The sequence below is a fragment of the Pygocentrus nattereri genome, chromosome 30, assembly GCF_015220715.1.
Source record: "Pygocentrus nattereri isolate fPygNat1 chromosome 30, fPygNat1.pri, whole genome shotgun sequence".
In the NCBI taxonomy this organism is placed as follows: Eukaryota; Metazoa; Chordata; class Actinopteri; order Characiformes; family Serrasalmidae; genus Pygocentrus; species Pygocentrus nattereri.
In genome coordinates, this window is record NC_051240.1 from 1859959 (window position 1) to 1880748 (window position 20790).

A 20790-nucleotide genomic window follows, 5' to 3' on the forward strand; every position below is an offset into this window, starting at 1 on the left:
TTAATTATCTGTGATATCGGCCCTTTAAAGTGAATGGTGTGTTTATCATTATAAATGGTAAGTTGCAGTTCCACGTGTGTTTTTATGAACTTGCGTGTGTCTATAACCTTTTCTTTCGGTCCCTCTCCACCTTTGCAGGGACACATGCACAGCTACAAGGAGGCCTTTGAGGAGGTGGAGCCAGTAGCGGTTAGCCCCACCCTCAGCAGTGTTGGTGAGGCACAACCTCTGACCCCCGCCTTCCCTGTCTCGCCCATCACCTCGCCACAGACCCCATACTTCAACTTGTGTAAGTTCAGCCTCCCAGCAAGACGAGGGCGCTGCTTTACTTGGATGTTACAGCGTGCAACATGAAGTAAAAGTTGCCAAAATATGTTTTAAAATGCATTTCTATAAGAAAATGTTCACTTCGTTCCTATTCAAATTTCACTTATGGTCCTTAACATGTTTTTTTCATGCTGTAAAGTGTCAATTTGCCTCTTATGTTACCAGCCATACTCTCCTAAATGGAATATGTTTACCACCCATCTGTCATCACAGTCATAGCACCAAGGCTACGAGTCTCTGATCAAAGCTTTGATAGAACAAACATGTCATGCCTTAAGCTCATGACTTAAGCTGTTTGGGGCCCACAGCACTCTGATCAGAGCGAACCCTATTAAGCTTACTCAAGCACAGACAGATACACCAGCACACACTGGTTGGGTTCTCTGTTGGATGTGGTGAAGGGGGGGGGGGGGGGGGGGCGTATGTCGGCCGTACATAAGTGACACCATTATATCCACCATGGCTCCCTCCTCCTGCAGAGAGGATGGGCTACACTTGCTGTAGGGAACCAATCTGTGGCGAGATTAGCCCCAAATGCCCACCTCTTCCTCTCTTTCCCTGCCCTTTACTGGGCATTTGGGCTGCCACTCAAAGAATTGATTGGGATTCTTTGGTAAGTGGAGTTAGCATGAACGATGTTCAGTCTGCAGTGCATTTCCCATTGTATCTATTTCGTTGTGGCTTCAACCAGCATGACAAAGAATGTGGGAAGCAGCCTTCGCAAAACTGCCGGCGGTTTAAACTGGTTGAAAAACATACTTCACAGCTCTCCTACTTTAAAGATTCATATACACTCGATAACTTTGCCTGTATACCGACTGCACACTTAATAGGAGTATACAAACAAAGTCGCTGACCATGTGTTCGGAGCGAATATCGAAGTTTTGCTGATCTGTGCTATTATTTTCAGACACATTTTAGACAAATAACCCGAGCCAGTCAAGTATTTGCATGTTGCATTTGAATGCGTTGTGGGTAATTCTGTGCATCTGTTAGACCAGGGTTGCCCAATGCTGCTCCTGGAGATCTATCACACTACAGAGTTTAGCTCCAACCCTAATCTAACGCACCTGATCGAGGTATTCATGGCCTTCAGGGGCATCTGACTATATGAGCCAGGTGTGTTGGATCTGAATTTTTTCCAGGGTGGTAGATCTCCAGGATAAGGATTGAGCACCCCTGTGTTAGACATACCCACCAAATTGTTCTATAGTTATATATATGTATATATATATATATACAGATGTATGCAAACGTTTAAACACCCTCAGTCAAATGACATGTTTTGTTGCCAGATCCTCTACAGGAAACACACTTAAATATTTATGTCAGCAAAAAAGCATAACATGTGCCATAACATGTTCACAGACCACACAAAACAGGTCATTTGACCAGGATTGAACAAACTTTTACACACAACTATGTGTGTATCATTCTACCGAATTGGTTCAAAATCAGAGTTAAAAACACATTTTGGCTTTTAATTGACTTGGACTTTTGATTTGAATCGCTTTGTACCTTAATTATATTTATTTTATTTCAAGAAAAGACAGAACCTTCCAGTTTGTCACTAACAAAACAATCAGGCCACTATTGAAGCTTTACCAAGTGTTGTAGTGTCGGTTTCCATAGAACTCAAAAACACCTGTCAGCACATGACTTTGAACAATTTAAACACAAAGAAGTTTATTTTAGATGCTATAAAATGCAGGGGTATGGCCAAAATAAGGCTCCGCCAAAAAATATACATGTAGGACACCGGTATTTGGTTACAGTGGGACTACAGATTAAACTAATTGGTAGAATGGTCCAGATCTTCAGCTAGCCCCTAGCTTTGGGTAAAGAACCAATAAAGAAACGACATTGTTTTATTTGTTGCTTGCCTTCAAAACTTCATGAAAAACTAAAATTAAAAACTAATATTACTACTATTAATATTAATAGTATAACCACTTGTAGGTAGTCTGACCAGAGGAGGATGGGTCCCTCCTGGTGAGCCTGGTTCCTCCCAAGGTTTCTTCCTCAGCTCTGAGGGAGTTTTTCCTTGCCACTGTTGCCCCTGGCTTGCCCACTGGGGGGGTTTACATTCTTGTTAAAACTCTGTCTTTTCTGGAATTCTGTGAAGCTGCTTTGTGGAAACATCCGTTGTAAAAAGCGCTACAAATAAATTTGTATTTGATGATTTGATGAAAATCACCCACAAAGTGCCGGAATAGCCCTTTAAAATGATCACTGTTCTTCTAGCAAACATGTAGAGGCTTAATTCTCTAAAAGGTGTGGCTGCTTCCTACATAGCAGTGTTAGGAATAGACCCATTGATATGGTAAGCCCCATCCATCAGTCATTAAATTGCTCTCCATTTCTGCAGCTGTGCTGCTGCCCTTGCTTGATCGATGTCATGCATGCAGCACCATCTGAATGTAACTTCTTTTTGCTCATAAACTGAAGTCATTTGCATGGACCTCCTCCATCCACATGGCTATTTGTTGCTGTTCATTCTAGTTGCAGTTGTGCTGTGGCGTAATATGCGGTACACACAGGCACACGTTTGAGTGAGCCTACAACTAGTTAACTGTGTTAACTGTGCAAAAGGAGCTCTTTTCTGCTTCCATTGACTCTGTCCTGTCTCTATATACTTGATCACGTAGGTCGCTCTCCACCGGGTCTGGCTAAAACTCCTCTCTCTATGGTGGGAATGAAGCAGGCCAACCCATCTGAGGCACTGTTTCAGCAGAGCAGCTCAGGTCAGTACAATCATGAGTAATTGTTATCTGTTACCTGATAATTGGAACTTGCCAAGTTATTTCTTCAGTGCTCAATACATCTACACTATATTTCTAACTAGTGAATTCAAATACTTTAAGGTGCACCCCTTTAATCGCACATACATAGCTTGTATAATCATAGCTTAGACACACATAGCTTGTATAATCTCCTCAGAAAAGCACAGCCAATAGAATGGGATGCGCTAGAGCAGCCGAATTAAGGTCACCATGCCCAGCACTAGGCTTTGTGATGGAGTGATGGAGCTCCAGCCTACCTTCTGGATGAGTTGTGATCCAGAACTAATCACCCAACATTAGTACTTCACCGATGTTCCAACAGTGTCCCAATATCTAAGTCTTCTCAGAAGAGTAGAGACTGTTACTGCAGTAAAGAGGGACAAACTCTCTATTAATACGCTTGATTTCAGAAGAAATGTTGGATGACCGTGTGTCACCAAACCTTTATACGTGCAGTGTATTTGCATCATGTAAGATATTATATCAGCTCTGTAGTAAGAAAGCTACATAGCTTTATAAGACAGAAAAACACAAAAGCTTCACGCGTCTTGAAGTAAGGTTCAGAGGTTCTCTTATCAAAGCAAACTCTACATTCCGTAGAGTTGGAAATTCCAGGTGCCGCTTTCTCACCTCGCCATCCCGTGCAGTGTTCACCTCTTGTGTTTTTTCACTTGATTCTTATTCTTCCAAGTTCCTCCAAGGTCTTTATTCCCTTTCTTTTTTTCTTATGCTTGCCGCTGTCAGATTCTGATTCTAGTGATGATTTAGAAGGTAAGAAGTGTTTAAAATGATGGAAAAATCCTGTCTACCTCAGACTACTTCCTTCCCTGTATACTTAACTCTTACAAACATACATGTTCATCTTCATGCTCGCCTCATTTTTTTTGCATGTGAACTTTGTGTTCCCGTATGTTAATCTGTGCATTTGAAATACCTGAGTACTCGCTCTAATCCTAATTTCTTTTTCTTAGTGTTCCTTTTCTGGACCATATTTCAGGAGCCTTGCTCTAACTTTTGTTTCTGTCAGTATCAGTAGATGAATATGTGCAAACACTGACCTGTATTGTCCTGATTTGCAGTGATTCTTTAATTGTCTGTCAGTTCTGGTTGTCCTATAATCAACCTCCTGAACAGTCCAAACACAAGAAAAGTCGCTTATCAGAATGTGGACACCTCTGTTTTGTCTTTCTACAGAGCCTCAGGGCTATATGGGTTCTGTAGTTCGAGGAGGGGGCATGGTGTCCCCTATCCACTCCTCTTACCCTCCTGCTATCCCAAATAGACCAGTTCAGCCTCCCCATACCTTTACTCCTCCTCAGCCTGCCAGCAGCGCCATCTATAACCCTGATGGGTAAGTGCTACTTTACTATACTTTAAAGTATGGAACCATATTTTTCTCTGCTATGAAGGTCACAGTTCCAAAACATCACTGATCTACAGCAGTGGTCGTAAAGCAATCCTCAGTGTCCCTCAGAAGGTCCATGTTTTTGCTCCAGCATAACTCCCAGTGCATAAGGGTTAAGCATAAATGTGGACCATCTGGGGGCCTTGAGGACCCATTTTAAGATCACTCCTGATCTACAGACGTAGAACACCAGCAGCAGTTTCAGGACATTCCACAGTTTATGCCACCCCCCCACCCCCCATTTCAGTAAGAGTTACTTGACCTCTTTGCAGCTCAGGTCATTAACTAGCTAGCAGGAAACTCACTTGTCTTGTGAATCTTGACAAAAAGTACTACCTTTAGAAACAAATGAATAGACCCTACAATGAAGTTAGAAAGAAGCAGTGGTGTCTCTGGCACAGAAAGCCTGGTGGGGCCCAATAAACTGTAGGGCAGCAGCCGTCTCGTGAATGAAACTACACACAAACCTGGTCCAGAAACAAACGCACTCCGTCAGTGACAAATACACAAACGAATGTAATGTGGTGCCAGAGTGGAAGTGAAGACAGGAATATGAGTGATATGATAATGACATTAGATCTCACAAAACTTTGTTATACAACATTGCAAAATCCAAAGTTATCAAGCAGTATATGATCCTTGTGGTCTGTTCATATCCAAAGCAACATTTCAGAGCAGGGAAACACACTGGGTATTAGGAATAACATGCAAAATGGCTCATCCGTGACATTCACTGCTGGAAAAGAAAAGATGCACAACGGCCTTTCATTTGGGCAAACTTGTCAAAAACATTTCTCCTCCAATTCATGAATGATTTCAAGCGTGCAAAGAAAGCAGAAGAGTGTTTTTTAGCTATACTCGCCGTTAGCCATGTTTTTCTATTGGACCTCTCTGGATTAAAGCAGCAGTTTTTGTTCTTTCCCGACTGAATGATGTTGAAATCTTCTGGCTGCTGTGGTCCCAGTCATTTAATCTTTCATTTCTGTTGTAATGGTAGGGTACCAAATTTAACTTCGATTACATTTTCTATTTGACTCATTATATTGCCTTGCTGTTATCAGTGTCTACCACAACTGATGAGGAACAATGGCTAGCTGCATAGCAACACCCATACCGTAAACGATGTGTACTAAATGTCTGGATGTATGTAAATTTCTTATTTTTTTATTGGCTGCTCTCAGCATGGAGCCAACGTGGTCGTGCCCCACAGCTAGTTATTGAATGAGTGTTCTTTAACTGCTCACTTGGTTAGACGAGTGTTGATGGGCCGGCCCCAAACTCACCAAACAAAGACTGTTTGGAGAAACAGGGTATAGGAAGATATTTGGAATGTGTCGGACAGTGCTATCATTGTCATATATAATAAACATGCGACAATATTAGTTATGAAGAAAAACATTATATATCATTAGATGCTGTATAATATTGGTCTGGTAATTGGTTTAGCTGGTCACTCAGCATGGTCATGCTGGTTGATCAGCATACCACCATCCAAAACACAACATATGCTGGTTTGCTAGTGACTGGTTAGGCTGTTTATTTCTAGCAGGGTGGCTACCGAATGTATAATCTTTATTTTTAATTGCCTCTTTTCCCATCTCTTTTTATCTCTTTTGCTGCTTCTCTTTTACAGTAGCATAAGGATGACTAATCCTGCACACACCAATGAACCTTTTTTCCCGTCCTTTCCGGCTGAGCCCATCCGCGCCCCTCTCTTTCCTGACCCCCTGGGCTACCTTGACCCTGAGGAGGCCACCGTCAATGTTATGGGTGTGCACCGAGTCCCCGGCAGCCCCAATACCCTGCACCGCACTGTGGCCACCAACACGCCCCCGAGCCCTGCTCTTCAGCGCCGGCTTGGCAGTCAGAGCAGTCCAGCCATGGCCCGTCGCATGGCGCCCAGTAATGGCAGCAGTGAACCATCCACACCCAACAGCCCCCTACTGGGCCGTAACGGCAAGTTCATCCCACCCAGTCCTGTGCTGAACCGGCACCCCTCACCCGCCCCCCGGAACCCCAGCCCAGACCGCAGACCCACACCCAGCGGGCAAGTCACATCTGACGACAGACAAGGGGCGCAATCCAGGCAGAGTACATCCTCTATGGGCCCCAACACTGCTCTCATGTCATCCTTTCCTTTGGAGCAGCCCCAGCTGCCAGGCAAAAGAACAGACCCCAGCATAGAGAGACTGGACAGAGTGGCAGTAGACGGCACCCAGAATGGCAAGACTCCAACCCCGACACCGGCACCTAGCGGAGTCAGCACACCCTGTCCTGCCCCGCGGTCCCCACAAGAGCCTACCTTAGTTTCCATCTATGGTAAGTAATAGCAACTAGAGCAGGGTCATTTTACAACAGGCACAGCCTCAGCCTTATCCTTTCCAGTGGGCAAAGGGCTTTTTATTGATGATTGTTTTTAATAGCCCGTAATCTAATATAAACAAATGTTTATAAGCCTATAGATATTGATCTGAAACTGAGAAAAAAGTTACAGTGCAAAATATAACATCTCCATTGTGACCGGCCTGGTGGCCAGTTGCTAATACTGCCAGTTAAGCTATCAGTTAAGTCTTGTTAAACTAACTAGACAAACTTAGCAACTTATTTCTAGCTGTTCTAGCTTTAGCCTATAATTTGTTTTTATTTAAATTAATAACTCAATATTTGTTTTTAATATAAATTTTTTTATATTTTTTTTTTTTGTTTGACGGCATGACAAGCAAATGCCAGATCCCCCAGGATTTAGCAGCCACTTTTTGTAGTTTTTGCAGGCTAAAATTCTTGATTTTATAGCAGCATTTCTCATCATTATTGGCAATAATTTTAAGTATGTTGTTTTTTTTCAAGGTTTGCAGGTTCTTTCATTTCTTGTTTGGAGCCTAGTTAGTTTCTGTCAAAAAGCATATTTTATATTTTACATCAAAATGATGGAATGAAAATCGGCTACAACAACAAAATACTGACAGATCATCCACATGCACACATGTATTAAAATTAAGTACTCGGAGTGTCCAGTCGTGCTGTGACTGTGAACTGATATGAACCTAGTAGCTAATGTGCTTTGCGTTAGTGAATACAGTGCATAAGCGCCTATATTGCTATGAAAGGCTCAGTCACAGCACATAGAGCAGGCAGCTTCTTGCAAAAGACACGGAACAGAGTCACGATAGTTGCGGCAAACTTTGCCTAGATATCAATTTGCATATTTAGAGTGAAAATAATGCAATTCTGTCAAAATCTCTGCCAAATACTGTAAGCACTGGCTGAATATGCTTGAATTCCTGAAGTGTCTGACATGTCATGGGCATCAAAATGCCTGTGTGCACATACTTGTGAACCACTTAACCAGAATTACATGAAATCTGCATGTCATACTGAATTGTATATCTTGAGCAAGACACTCAGTGAGTATGATTCTCTTTCCAGCTGATGGACCTCCAGATATCAAGCTCAATGTCAAGTTTGTTCAAGATACATCCAGGTTCTGGTACAAACCAGACATCTCAAGGGAGCAAGGTGAGAATTTATAAGGAAATCATATGTCGCTATTCAGTGAACGAAACTGCATAGCTCAGCACATGCTGAGGGTTTCTTTCCTCTCCCCTCTCAGCCATTAATCTGCTGAAAGATCGCGAGCCAGGAGCTTTCGTCATCCGTGACAGCCACTCATTCCGAGGGGCGTATGGCTTAGCCATGAAAGTGGCCTGTCCTCCACCAACAGTACAGCAGAATAAGAAAGGTAAAAACAACGCCCACTGCTGTTACTAAGCTGCTGAGCACTTTCCCAATGCAAGAAATCATACCTGCAGATCTGTGTTTATGTTCCTGTGTTTATGTCTCCCGTTGAAGCTGGTGACGCGACTAACGAGTTGGTCCGCCACTTCTTAATTGAAACCAGCCCAAAAGGTGTCAGGCTGAAAGGCTGTCCGAACGAACCATCCTTCGGTGCGTGATCCATCCCACACACGCTTTACACTCAGCCATCATCGTTGGTCAATCAATAATGAAGCTGAAAGAAATGTGAAATGAAACAAATGTCTGATCCAGGAGTGTCAGACTACAGTCTTTGCGGGCTACAGTACTGCAGAGTTTAGTATCCTAATTTTTTAAGGCAAAATGATAATGATAAGCCTTGTTGACATACTGTGCAGAGCCTTTAAAGACCTCAAAAGTTACAACATCCTTGAAAATACTCACACAAATACGCAAAGGCACTGTGCAAAAGTCAGAGACTACCCTTCATGTAGTAAATGTCCAGTCGAAACAAGTGTTAAGTACAAGTTATCTTTTTTCAGGTGATATTTCTGAGGAAATAAGATACAAAAGTTTTTGAAACTTTTAAAAGATATTTGAAAAACCATAAACATGAAAAGAATGGAAGCTGTAATGAAGGTAGTCACTAAATACTGAACAACATGTATACATAACTTGTACTTAATGACTGTTTTGCCTAGAAGTAAAGTAAATAAAGAGCGGCCTCTGACTTTTGCAGACATCCCAAGTCCCCCGGAAGTTTTTTCGTGATCGGGAAAAAAAAGTCTGTGTCGCCTACGTGTGCGTTTGTGTGCGCTCTTGGCTGCTCGTCTCCTAGATTCTAGGAGATTTTATCTGACTTGTGGGCATCAGGGAGCCGCTATGTATAATCGTATAATATGCGGGAGACTCCCAGAGCTTCCGGGACACTTGGGATGTCTGCTTTTGCACAGTACTGTATATATGTGGCAAAATTTCATGTAAATGTGTAAATAATACTGTGTTTCTTAATGCATTTTGATCTGCAAGTTAACAGCACAATCAAATAGTGATCAAATAATTGTTAATACCAGTTATTTAATATTTAATACATATTTAATGTACCAGTTAAGGCTAGGCATATCATTATATAGCAGTATTGCTTCTAAACAATAGAAGTGATCTCAAATACAGCTGTTTTGTGGTTTGTAAAACTGTATGACATTACAGTTAGGAATAAAAAGTGGTTGGTTAGTGTAGTGGTTAACACCTCTGCCTTCTACGCTGTAGACTAGGGTTCAATCCCCTACCACCTGGGTAAGCCCCCTACACTATACCAATAAGAGTCCTTGGGCAAGACTCCCAACACCGCCTCTGCCTACTTGTGTAAAATGATCAAATTGTAAGTCGGTCTGGATAAGAGCGTCAGCCAAATGTTGTAAATGTAAAAATGGACAAACAACTTTATTACAAGCTTCCATTACCCATTAACTACATTGGCCTTGTAGCTCCAGCAAACCTGATGAAGAAGACTTCAGACATCACATGTCCTGGCTGATAAATTGTTTCGCATACGCAAAATATTCTTTAAATACATCTGATTCAACTTGTTCAGCCCTTAATTGGGTGTTTCAAAGCAGGGGAGATATGTAAGCATTGCTGTGGTCCTCTAGCCCCTGAGGTGGGCACTCCTTATCTGGACATTCACATCATCATGCATTTTCAACACTTAGGGCTGCACGATATGGATATAAAATGCCTTGTTGAAAGCTGCTGGATATCACGATGACGGTATGAGGAGAGAAAAATAGTTTTTAAAATCATTTAATATAACATTACATAAATCAGCATAGCTGCTCTTACTCCAGCAGCAGACTCCAGTCTGATCAGATAGCTGTTTATGTCAGTCTTAAAATGACAGTGTGATGTAAGTGACGAGTGAATCTGAGGGTTTATGGGAGCCTGTATTACTATATTTTCTGTATGACAGGCGTATACAGCTCACAGCTGATGTGTTTTGAATGGCTTTCTGAACTGAATCATTCAAATGTAGCCATATTTTCTACTAATTGGTTTAGGAGCTGCATAAAAATGCATAATTATTTTTTACTCTGCAACAGTTATTAAAAAGTAAAATCAGCAAAGTGAAAGTTCCTATAACTGTTTAGTATTTAGTATGATTATTATTAGCAATGAGCTTAAGTGAAAGTGAAACTAAAATGATGTAAATCCTTTCAAAAAGTACTATTACAAGGGAAAAGTGCTGAGAGTAAAGTCATTGACTCCTTCCTACCTCTAATTACAGTCCACTTGTGTAATTTGAGTCGTTCTGTCATTGCAGCTGTCAACGATGTGTTTACTGCAGAAACCTGTATCATGATGACAATAAAAATATGACTTATTGTGCAGCCCTAACATCTATTTAACATGTTACTGGAGATTTCTGATAGTGTTGTGTGTTTCTAGTGCCCCATCCATCAGCTTATTTGTGTACAGTAACTGTTCCTTTGTGTTTGTGTGTATGTGCTCACTGTGTGTGTGTGTGTGTGTGTTTGTGTGTGTGTGTATGTGTTTGTGTGTCTACAGGGTGTCTGTCTGCACTGGTATACCAACACTCCATCACACCCTTGGCTTTGCCATGCAAGCTTATGATCCCCACCAGAGGTGAGAGCGGCATTCTATCACTCCATTCTCTCAGCTTCTCTCTGCTGTTGTACAGAGTGGACTGTGTGTACTCTGTAAACTCGGACCCCCTCTGTCTTCTGAAACTCCATGCAGTGTCCGCATGCTGAGGGCTGTGCTTTACTCCGAGTTGACTACAGCCTTTGAGTCGCCTGTCTGCTCAGTCTCCTCATATTTGGAGAACTGGTTTTAGGATTCGTTTACTGGTTTTTAAAACTCTTAACAGGGAAGCATCTTAATGTCCATTCCTAGCGAAAACTATGATGTTAATGTGATGTTGCAGCCATTATAACAGCCATTGCTGTTGCTTCTCCAAGTAAGTAACTTTTCAGGAGAAGGGAAGAAGTCTCATTGACTTCTAAGTCATCTTGGACCTTTTCTGTTGGTCCAATTGTTGTGAGATTTGGAGACGGAGTGCAATTCGAGATATGATTTGTTTTGACAGTGATGATATATGATTGTTGGATCCTATTAGGTTCTGTACTTTTCTGTGCCTCTCCATTACAGGCACGTAACCTTGATTCCTTGGGGTGGAGGGGTGTTTGGGCCAGTACCTTCAGTATTTTTCAGTATTTTTTCATCACTCTCTTTTAGCCAAAGTTGCAATATAAATAACAATTCTGCTCTTTCACAGACCAAATTTGGCTGGCATTTTATATTGAACCTCAGTTTAATCAGTTACCTATTTAAATAACTTTTACAGAGTAAAATAAAGTGATACATCAAAAGTAAGTTGGTCAGGCACAATTACACTATGACATTTGGGTAAAAAAGCTGCCAAAATCAGTTCATGCCATAGTAAAACATCTTTTTAATGGATGGTTCTCTGGGGAAGCGAAGTGAATGTGAAGAATTTAAAAAAAAAATTAAAGAGCCTCCAAAGAATGTGAAGATCTCTCTTTCAGACATGGTTCTTCAAAAGTGCTTCTTCTGTGCTATTACTTGAAGTACCCTTTTCCACACTCCCAGTTTAAGTAAGCAGAACCAGCTTTTAAATACGGCGTGTGCACTTAACTCACTCGCATTATTTATGTCATAAATTTGCAAAAGAAAATTTGCCAAAATCAAAATCATAAACAAACTGGATGATGACTGCATGTGTAGATGCACAGATCTGCCGATGTTGGCCGATTCCAGTCGATATTAATCATTTTATTTACTTTTTTCATTTTTAAGTTCAGCTTCTTTTCTTTCGTAATGCTTTCTTTTTTCCTTTAACTTTCTACTTTACAGATACTATTTGTGCCATGTACAGTTTCAGTGTTTTATAGACCATGAAGCGCCTTGCATGCTATTTAAATAAAGTTATTATTGTGTTTCTATGAGTAGATCCAAATGAAGAGGCTTTGGAGTTGGCCACACCCACAAGTTCTGCAATGGATCTTCTCAAACAAGGAGCAGGTACGCCCCTTCACTCACGGCCTCTCTCTCTCTTTTTCTGTCTTTCTCTCCCTTGTTTCTTGCTTTTGTGTCTGAGCGCTCACCCCCATAGCTGAGTGACCTTCACTCATTGCTGTGTGTGTCTATTTCATTTCTCCCCTCATTTTTCATATCACTCCTACACCATTCTAGGGCCACCAAAGCCTCCTGAAGAGTCTCATGGTAAATATAGTCTTTGGTATCAGTCCACACTACCAAGTGTTTCTATAGCTGTGCATGTTCATGTACTAATAACAGCTAGTGGTCACATAGCCCCTCTCCTCTCAGTGGATGCTCCAGAGACCAGTAGAGGAGTGCAGGACACAACCTAGCGTTATAGTTAAATTCAAACACATGCGTTCAGTTATTGTCTCATATTTCCACAGCATCTCTAAAGTTTCACAGTAAACTTATTATAAATATTTTCTCAAGAATTATCAGGAAGACCCATGAAGTGCTTTCTTCACTGGATTTTTTATTACTATAAAAATATAAAGACCTTCCTACTGAATTAGTTCAAACTGCAGTCACACAGTAAAAAACCTAACCTAATCTAATCTAATCTAATCTAATCTAATCTAATCTAATCTAATCTAAATCTAATCTAATCTAATCTAAATCTAATCTAATCTAATCTAATCTAAATGTAATCTAATCTAAATGTAATCTAATCTAAATATAATCTAATTTAATCTAATCTAAATCTAATCTAAATCTAATCTAATCTAAATCTAATCTAATCTAAATATAATGTAATCTAATCTGATCTAAATGTAATCTAATCTAAATGTAATCTAATCTAAATCTAATCTAATCTAAATTTAATCTAAATCTAATCTAATCTAAATCTAATCTAAATCTAAATCTAATCTAATCTAATCTAATCTAATCTAATCATTCAGAAAGTAGACATTTTGAAGGATTTAACTCCAAATAAGTAACTTTTCAGGAGAAGGGAGTTTCATTGTTTCATTGACTTCAATTAACAAGATTTTATTCTAAGTCACTTTGGACCATTTTATTTATTATCTAATCCAATCTAATCTAAGTAAACAGAGTTTAGATATTTTGTAGGATTACGTTATGATCTGTTTCATTCCAAGGTATTAAGTGAGATATTAATAAGCTAAATATATATACAAAATCCCAAACCCTAACCGCTAAATTTTAACTAGTAAAAGTAATACTTACATTTTGTTTTTTTCCAATGTTTTTTTTTTTTTTATAGACTTTTTTTTTTTGTTAAAGTGATATTGAAAGATTTGGATCATGAGTTTAATATTTAATATTAAAAAATGACCCATGTTTTTGTGCCACTACCAAAAAACAGAGTTTAAGTGGATCCTATAGGCGGATCCTAATGTTAGCCAAACCCCTACATTTTAGAGCAGGAGGTGAGGCTGCATCCCTGTCCTTCATGGCCACATGGTGAGCAGTTAGATCCCATTGTTTTGAAGTAAATGTGTCCAAAATCTAAGTGTGTAAGATTAATAATTACACACTGTCTTCACACATTGTTCACAGAGTCATCAGAAGCGCACTATAGACATGACAAATATGTGTTTTTATATATATATAATATATTTGCCAGTACTTGCCAGGGTTTGATGCAACCTCTTTTCAGGCGTATTCACGTTGATTTATATATTTTTATGTAGTTAGTTTGGAAATAGTGTCAGAAACCTAGAATTGTACTGAACTAATTTGGACTGCAGGAATTTATTAGACTTGTTATAAGTAGCTCTGCTGCCTGTACAGTTAACATTTTCACTCATGCCAGTTTCGGGTGAATCATTTACAAATGGTAGCTGCTCAAAAAAAGTGTTCAGTGGTAGGAGAGATGTGCAGGTTGCTTGTATAGAAATATTATTAACCTTATTATTAATCAAATATTTTTCAAATGTTTTAGCACAAGACGGCATGTGTCAGGTTGTGCCCCGCGCTCCTCTACAGGTTTTATAGCAGTACCTAGCCTGTCTTTGCCACCACTTGCAGTGCTTTTTACTTGGTTTGTGTTTTGTTACTCAAAAAATCTGAACAGCCCAAAACAAAAAGAGTGTTTCTCCAGGCATGACACAGCAAGCATGGAAGACCCGGCACCTCTCCAGCTTTAAGAAAGTCTGTTTACTGATAGTACGTCGACAATTTAACATTTTTTATCCCCTAATGTTTCCAGCAGTGTGTTGAATGGCACGTGTGAAATCCAGAAACATTCTACCTCATAGTGTGTCATTGTTCATCTGTTTACATGGTCTGAAATAATCTTTTATCACATGCTTTTTATAATGTTCGAAACCAAAAACTCTGTTCTTCACGTGTTCTGCTCTCAATATCCCATTTCCTCTGCAGCATGCAATGTTCTGTACATAAACTCAGTGGATATGGAGTCCCTGACAGGCCCTCAGGCCGTGGCCAAAGCTATCAGCGAGACGCTGGCCGCTAACCCTGCCCCCACAGCAACCGCCGTCCACTTCAAAGTGTCCTTGCAGGGCATCACTCTCACTGACAATCAGCGGAAGTGAGTTCAGAGCAGACTATTCATATTTGAATGCTGTAATGATGGAATGGACAACAACATATATCCTGATATGATTAGAGCGTCTGACCATTGTGTAAAAGTGTAAAACCAATTTCGATGCTTAGGAAAACCTAATTTTATAGGTTAATAGTGGCTTATAATTCTAGAATGTGTCTTTACTTTTAATAAGAACCGTATTTAACAGTGAAGCCAATTCAAAAGGCAGTGTATTTACCAGATTCAAATGTGTTCATCGTTTCTATATGACTGAAACGCATTAAAGCAACAGTTTTGTTAATGTGATGTATTTTATTCACATGGAATTGGTGTTCAGTATTTGACTTCAATGCGTCACTGTAAGTGCAGCTTGGACAATATTAGTGCAACTATCGTTTTTTTTTACCATCAGTTATTGCTGATGATATTGGAAATAGAGGTGGCGTGTAGTTTATTTAGCTACATGCTTTCCTCACTGACTTTGTAATCTTTGGGAACCTTTACTCCAATCATGTTTGTTGCAAACATTTCCTTTAGTTGAATTTTGACAGGTGCACCCCACCCGTGCTCACGTGTGTGCTAAACAACTAAACTGTGGTGCTGCTACTCCTGGGAATACGTTTTTATGACAGTCCAAACCAAAATGAGGAAAAAACATCAAAGCATGTTTTTTTTCAGTAAACATCAACACTGTACTGTCCCCATAATCTGCCTGTTTATCCACTTAAATGGCCAAGCCCCATTGCCGGGCCCAGAGTTTTATTAAACACGTCTATAACTTAAGAATATCTCCGCTAATTTGGAGTGAAGCCCCTGAAGTTACTGAATAATTAATCTTGTACGCAGTAATGAATGAACGCCTGGGTATTTAAGAGTTTAACACTTGATTCTTTACAGAAGCTCATAATGTTCTTGCAGTATAAACCACTGCTAATAGTGGCAGATGACCAATAGCATAGCTTTTTATTTCATTTGATTTGACATATTTTTGGTAGGTTGGGTCAGGCATGAGCAATCTGATTGGTTCAAGCTGATGTTTGACATGAATCAAATCAGTGCATATAAAGAAGTCACGTAATCGCTCTGATAGGGGTACACAGAGACATGAACCATCTCTGTTTCCACAGGAGGCAGTAGGGAAGGTTATGTAGTTTGTGAAGAATGTATTGAAGGGATCTGGATTTGATACATTCATCGACTGGTTAAAGTCAAAATAAAATGCAGGTCATCGAAAACATTCACAAGTGAGCTAAGTGTGAAAAAGCCGTAAAGAGAGTTTCACCACATTTCCTCGATTCCTGCTTAATTCAGTCATTAAGAATTAAACAAATCGTTCAGAGTGTTTGACGCAACTTGGTTCATAATAGAGAAGCTTACCGACTCTTGACAGTGGTGGTTATAGGAACCAGCGATTACAATATCTACAGTGCAAATATAGCCGTTTTATTTACTAGCCCAAATCACCAGTGAACCTACATGTGTCTCCTGGGTTTTTATATGTGGTGTATATGTGGTGTATATGTGTGTATTTAAACATTTGTTTTAGGACCAAAGGTTTATCAGCTCATTATTTGTGCTGCATTTAGTGACATTAAACCCTACACATGTCTTAGTCCTATCACCACTGCAGTGAACTGTTCTTGGTAAGTATCTCTAAATGGCATATTTCACCTCAAACTGCTTTGAATGATTTTATTTATATCTTAACAATCGAATAGCCCAGAAATTTGGAAAAATGTGGTGGACTTCTCCTTCAGCCTCTTGGACATTTGTAAAAGTAAATAATTACAGTAGATATAAATAAGTACAGTAGGTGGATGAAGACACACTTAAGGTCACTGTGTATCACTAATGACACATCACAATATTGCACCTGTGTTTTGTTTGTTTCTTTAAGGATCTTCTTCCGTCGTCATTATCCTGTCAATACAGTAACATACTGCAATATCGACCCACAAGAAAGGAAGTAAGTATTGAAGACAAATCTCACAACTGATCTAACAACTGGGGGGGGTGGGGGGAACGGTGGGGCAGTCAAACTGGAGCTCCTAGTGCAGGGGGTCGCTGACGGACAGCCCAGTTCTGTGTGAATGTTTAAACACCCCAGTCAAATGAAGTTTGGTTGATTTTGTTGGTGAGAGGTAACATCTTCTACAAGGAAGTCACTGAAATACAACATTTTAGTGCACAGTTACTGTTTATTTGCTAAGTTTAACATTATGGAATACTGTTAAATATGGCCAGTTCAGCACAAAAACAGGAACTGTGCAATAAAATGTGCAGACGTGTTCTCTGAAGAGGACGTTTAAACTTATTTTCACTTAGAAAGTCAACAAAACGTAATTTGACCAGGGTGCCCGGGTCAGGTTTTCGCACTGGGGCCCTTAAGATTGTAGTTGTGTCACTGCATCACTGGATTTAAGAAAATGCCACTGTGCTGAATCACAAATCTGACCCACTTTGTTCTCTCTGAAACAGGTGGATCAAGGCAGACGGAGGCTCTGCAAGGTGAGTGCAGTAACACGTCCATACCACTATGATAAAGAGCACAGCTGATTCATTGTAAAACTCGCTCAGTAACCTCACTGGATGTTTTCACTGCTTTGTCCATCAGGCTCTTTGGTTTTGTGGCCCGAAAGCAAGGAAGCACAACAGATAACATGAGCCACCTGTTCGCTGAGCTGGAGCCAGACCAGCCGGCCACAGCCATCGTCAGTTTCGTCTCCAAAGTCATGTCCAACACTCAGAAACCCTGAACATCTGCCCTGGAGGCCGTCTCGAGTTTCTCTCCACGAGTGTGTTTTTCTCCCGCCAAAGAAGATTTTGTTATTCATTTCTTATTAGTTTCTTTCAGTGTGGACATAATTTCCTTCGATTGAAAAACTCGCGGAGGTCGTGGTGACTTTTACGAAGTTTTGGGACACATTGTCAGAAAGACTAGGTGAAGATCGAAGGTGGAGCCTGAGGAGGTGCCAAAGGTGTTGGGATAGTTAAATATGATTGACGGGGGGATACAGCTGATCCCGCTAGCTTTCCTGGGAAACGAAGCTTTATGAAAGGAAAAATAGATATTTTAAGGATTATATGCAAGAGGACACAGGTTGAACCACCAAAGGTAGAGCTCAGAAAAAAAGTATGCCGATTTATTCCATTTGTTTTCTAATGGACGGGATCGTTGATTCAGACACAAGGTGAAAATGTCAAGTCCTTCAGGATTATCGTCCGTGTCTGTTCTTCTGTAAAATAAAAAAAAAAAGAAGTATGAAGAAACATTTGCATGTTTGCTTGCAAAGAACCTTCTCCACTAGTCTTTTGGACTCAGAAGACAATAGGCTTCCTGGCTTAGTGTTGTGCTCTTGCAAAACACAACTCTTCACTTACAACCTTTCTCAACAGACCAAAAGCATCTCGGGAAAATACAGCAACATACACTGTGGTCCATTATTGGCAATAATAAGCACCTCGCCCAGGCCTGACGAGAGAGGGATCGAGACGCCTGCGGAGGTTGGACTGTTAAAGCGTACTGCCATCGGCTGCAGCTACGTGAGGCTAACTGCTGATGGACAATGGCTCCTCCCTCTGTGGGTGGGGCTTAACCTGACAGGTCACATCTTGATGTGCTCTCTACCGTAAGAACAGTAAGGATCTCTGTGGATGAGCCCTGCACGTTGCTAGTAGGCCTTTAGCTCTTGTGTTCTGTGCTCTGCGTCGTGACCTCACGAAAACCCCCGCCCCAGCCCATCCTTTGGCTTCCGCGCCAGTCAAAAAGACGAATACGCTAAGCGGACGCTTACCGTCGCGAACTGCTCGGCTGCATGCGTAGATCCATTTTGTACTTCTCTTAAAAGAAAGGTCTATAAACTTAAGGTTCAGCGTCCCTTCTAATGAAGTAAGGACCTAAAAAAAAACAAAAAAAAACAACAACAACAAAAAAAAATGCTGTGCTTGTATCATTTGTGTCCTTCTCCAAGCAGGGTTTTATTTAACTGTAACAAAGTAGACGAGTTATTTTTTTAATCCGAGTTTTCTCGAGTCATGAGTCAGAGCCCATTTTCTTCTCACTGTGTCAGCACCTAACTTTTAATGAAAAAATACCTGAAAAAGAACGAGAGAAAAACACCCACACATCATAAGCTAACAACTGATAATAGATATGGAAATGAATATGACTAGATATGTATGTATGTATTACTATATATAAAAAAGAGAACATTAATTAAATATTTATTTTTGTTGCTTCGTTCCTCTCGAGTGACTAATACATTATATTGAGGGAAAACATGTATAGTCTTCAGGACGTTTTATTGCATTTAAGAAGGAGAGGATGAAGAAAAAAGACTTATTTTGGCTAAGATGTCAGGAGATTTTGAGAAGCTCTTGAATCACGCAAGACGTAAACTGTATGTTACAGCTTGTCACTTTGTTTTAAATATATGTGTTCATTGTACCATTTTTAGGTGTTTTAGGATGGAAAGGCATGAATGCAGAAGTAAATGGAAAAAAAAATTAGATTTACTGAAGAAAAAAAAAAGACCATGTGGTCAACCACAAACGTAGGTTTGCCATGAATGCTGCCATTTGTTGTGCAATTCAGATTTATCATGCAAAAGATATGGAGTATGTTACTGGTCATAGGAACGGCGCTTAGTCGCTGGTTTCTTTAGGAATGTAAAACAAAACAAAAAAAGGCAATGCAATATAGTATGTTTGCCAAAGAAATACAGAATTTGATTCAATGTGCCCTCTGTAATGTCAGTCGCTTTTGCAGTCCATCACATTTACCCCATATATGATTGTAAAGCACTTAGGGATTTAGGATAGAAATAGGTCTGTCCATGCACCACAACTCAAGCGTAGTGTGTGGGAAGCTGCTCACATGCTAAGGACATAGATCAAAGCTGCCCAAACTGTGGCCAGCGGGACAAACCTGACATTCAATCTGCCAAGTCACAATGAATTTGGCATTAGACGTGACACATTGTCCATCTGCTTACAGTTATAGACGGATGACTGTTGGGTTCTGTCGGATCTTTGACTTGTGGTCCGGGGCTCTGTGGTCTGCATCTGTGGGCAACGGTGGTCTGCAGCCACCACAGGCCTACTCCCTGACCTCCTGTGTCTCTGTTACAAAATTCAGCATCATCAGCTTGCCTTCAATGTATTTAAGTTTTGTTTTTTGGGCTATTTATTTCTTTCTGGTCCAGCATAATTCAAAAAGGCCATCTTCTCTGGAGAGAGCGGCCTGCCATATTAGTAATCAGTGTTACTTGAAATGGACTACAGTGCTACAGTGAAAGTGGACAGAGAGCTTTGGTCGGATGTCTGCTTCATAAAGATGAATTGTTCTGAAGATGTGAATGTACTACTACGGCTATACAGAACTGAAATGGTTTTTTTCTCCTTTTTATCATTTGTTTTGTTGCCATTACTTCGTTGTCCCTGAAAAGAAAAAGAGAACATTAAAAGCAATACAACTCTGTTACAAAATGGTCTGTACGAAATGAAATCTTTCAGTTTCATTTGTTACTTATACCATCATATCAGCTGAAAAACAGTGGCCTGTTAATGTATTATTATTATTAGTAGTATTATTATTATTATTATTAGTAGTAGTATTATTATTATTAGTAGTAGTAGTATTATTATTAGTAGTAGTAGTAGTAGTATTATTATTATTATTAGTAGTAGTAGTATTATTATTAGTAGTAGTAGTATTATTATTATTATTATTATTAGTAGTAGTAGTATTATTATTATTATTATTATTAGTAGTAGTAGTAGTATTATTAGTAGTAGTTTTCTTATACAGCAACTCATTTTTCCACACTAAACTGTGAAGTAGTATTTGAGTTTACATTAAAACGTTGGAGATGGTTAACAAATTAGCAAATTAATTTCAAGTTAAGTCTGCAAATGAATGGTTTCAT

General features: G+C 39.9%; 1 protein-coding gene across 12 annotated transcripts in view; it reads left to right on the forward strand.

Annotated features, from left to right (window-relative positions):
- The window catches only part of tns1a (tensin 1a), a 248155-nt gene extending 227805 nt beyond the window's left edge, over positions 1-20350 (forward strand). For 6 of the 12 annotated variants that reach the window (XM_037536608.1, XM_017715784.2, XM_017715785.2 and 3 more), the window contains 15 exons: positions 139-289; positions 2976-3071; positions 3855-3881; positions 4305-4461; positions 6149-6834; positions 7942-8031; positions 8126-8254; positions 8365-8460; positions 10834-10911; positions 12259-12330; positions 12502-12531; positions 14698-14866; positions 16761-16829; positions 17342-17371; positions 17478-20350. In XM_037536608.1, the coding sequence (XP_037392505.1) occupies positions 139-289; positions 2976-3071; positions 3855-3881; positions 4305-4461; positions 6149-6834; positions 7942-8031; positions 8126-8254; positions 8365-8460; positions 10834-10911; positions 12259-12330; positions 12502-12531; positions 14698-14866; positions 16761-16829; positions 17342-17371; positions 17478-17619 (2022 nt within the window). In that variant the 3' untranslated portion in view covers positions 17620-20350. The remainder of the gene's footprint in view (positions 1-138; positions 290-2975; positions 3072-3854; positions 3882-4304; positions 4462-6148; positions 6835-7941; positions 8032-8125; positions 8255-8364; positions 8461-10833; positions 10912-12258; positions 12331-12501; positions 12532-14697; positions 14867-16760; positions 16830-17341; positions 17372-17477) is intronic. The other 6 variants (XM_037536609.1, XM_037536613.1, XM_037536614.1 and 3 more) reach the window with 6 other exon arrangements.
- Positions 20351-20790: the final 440 nt, after the last annotated feature.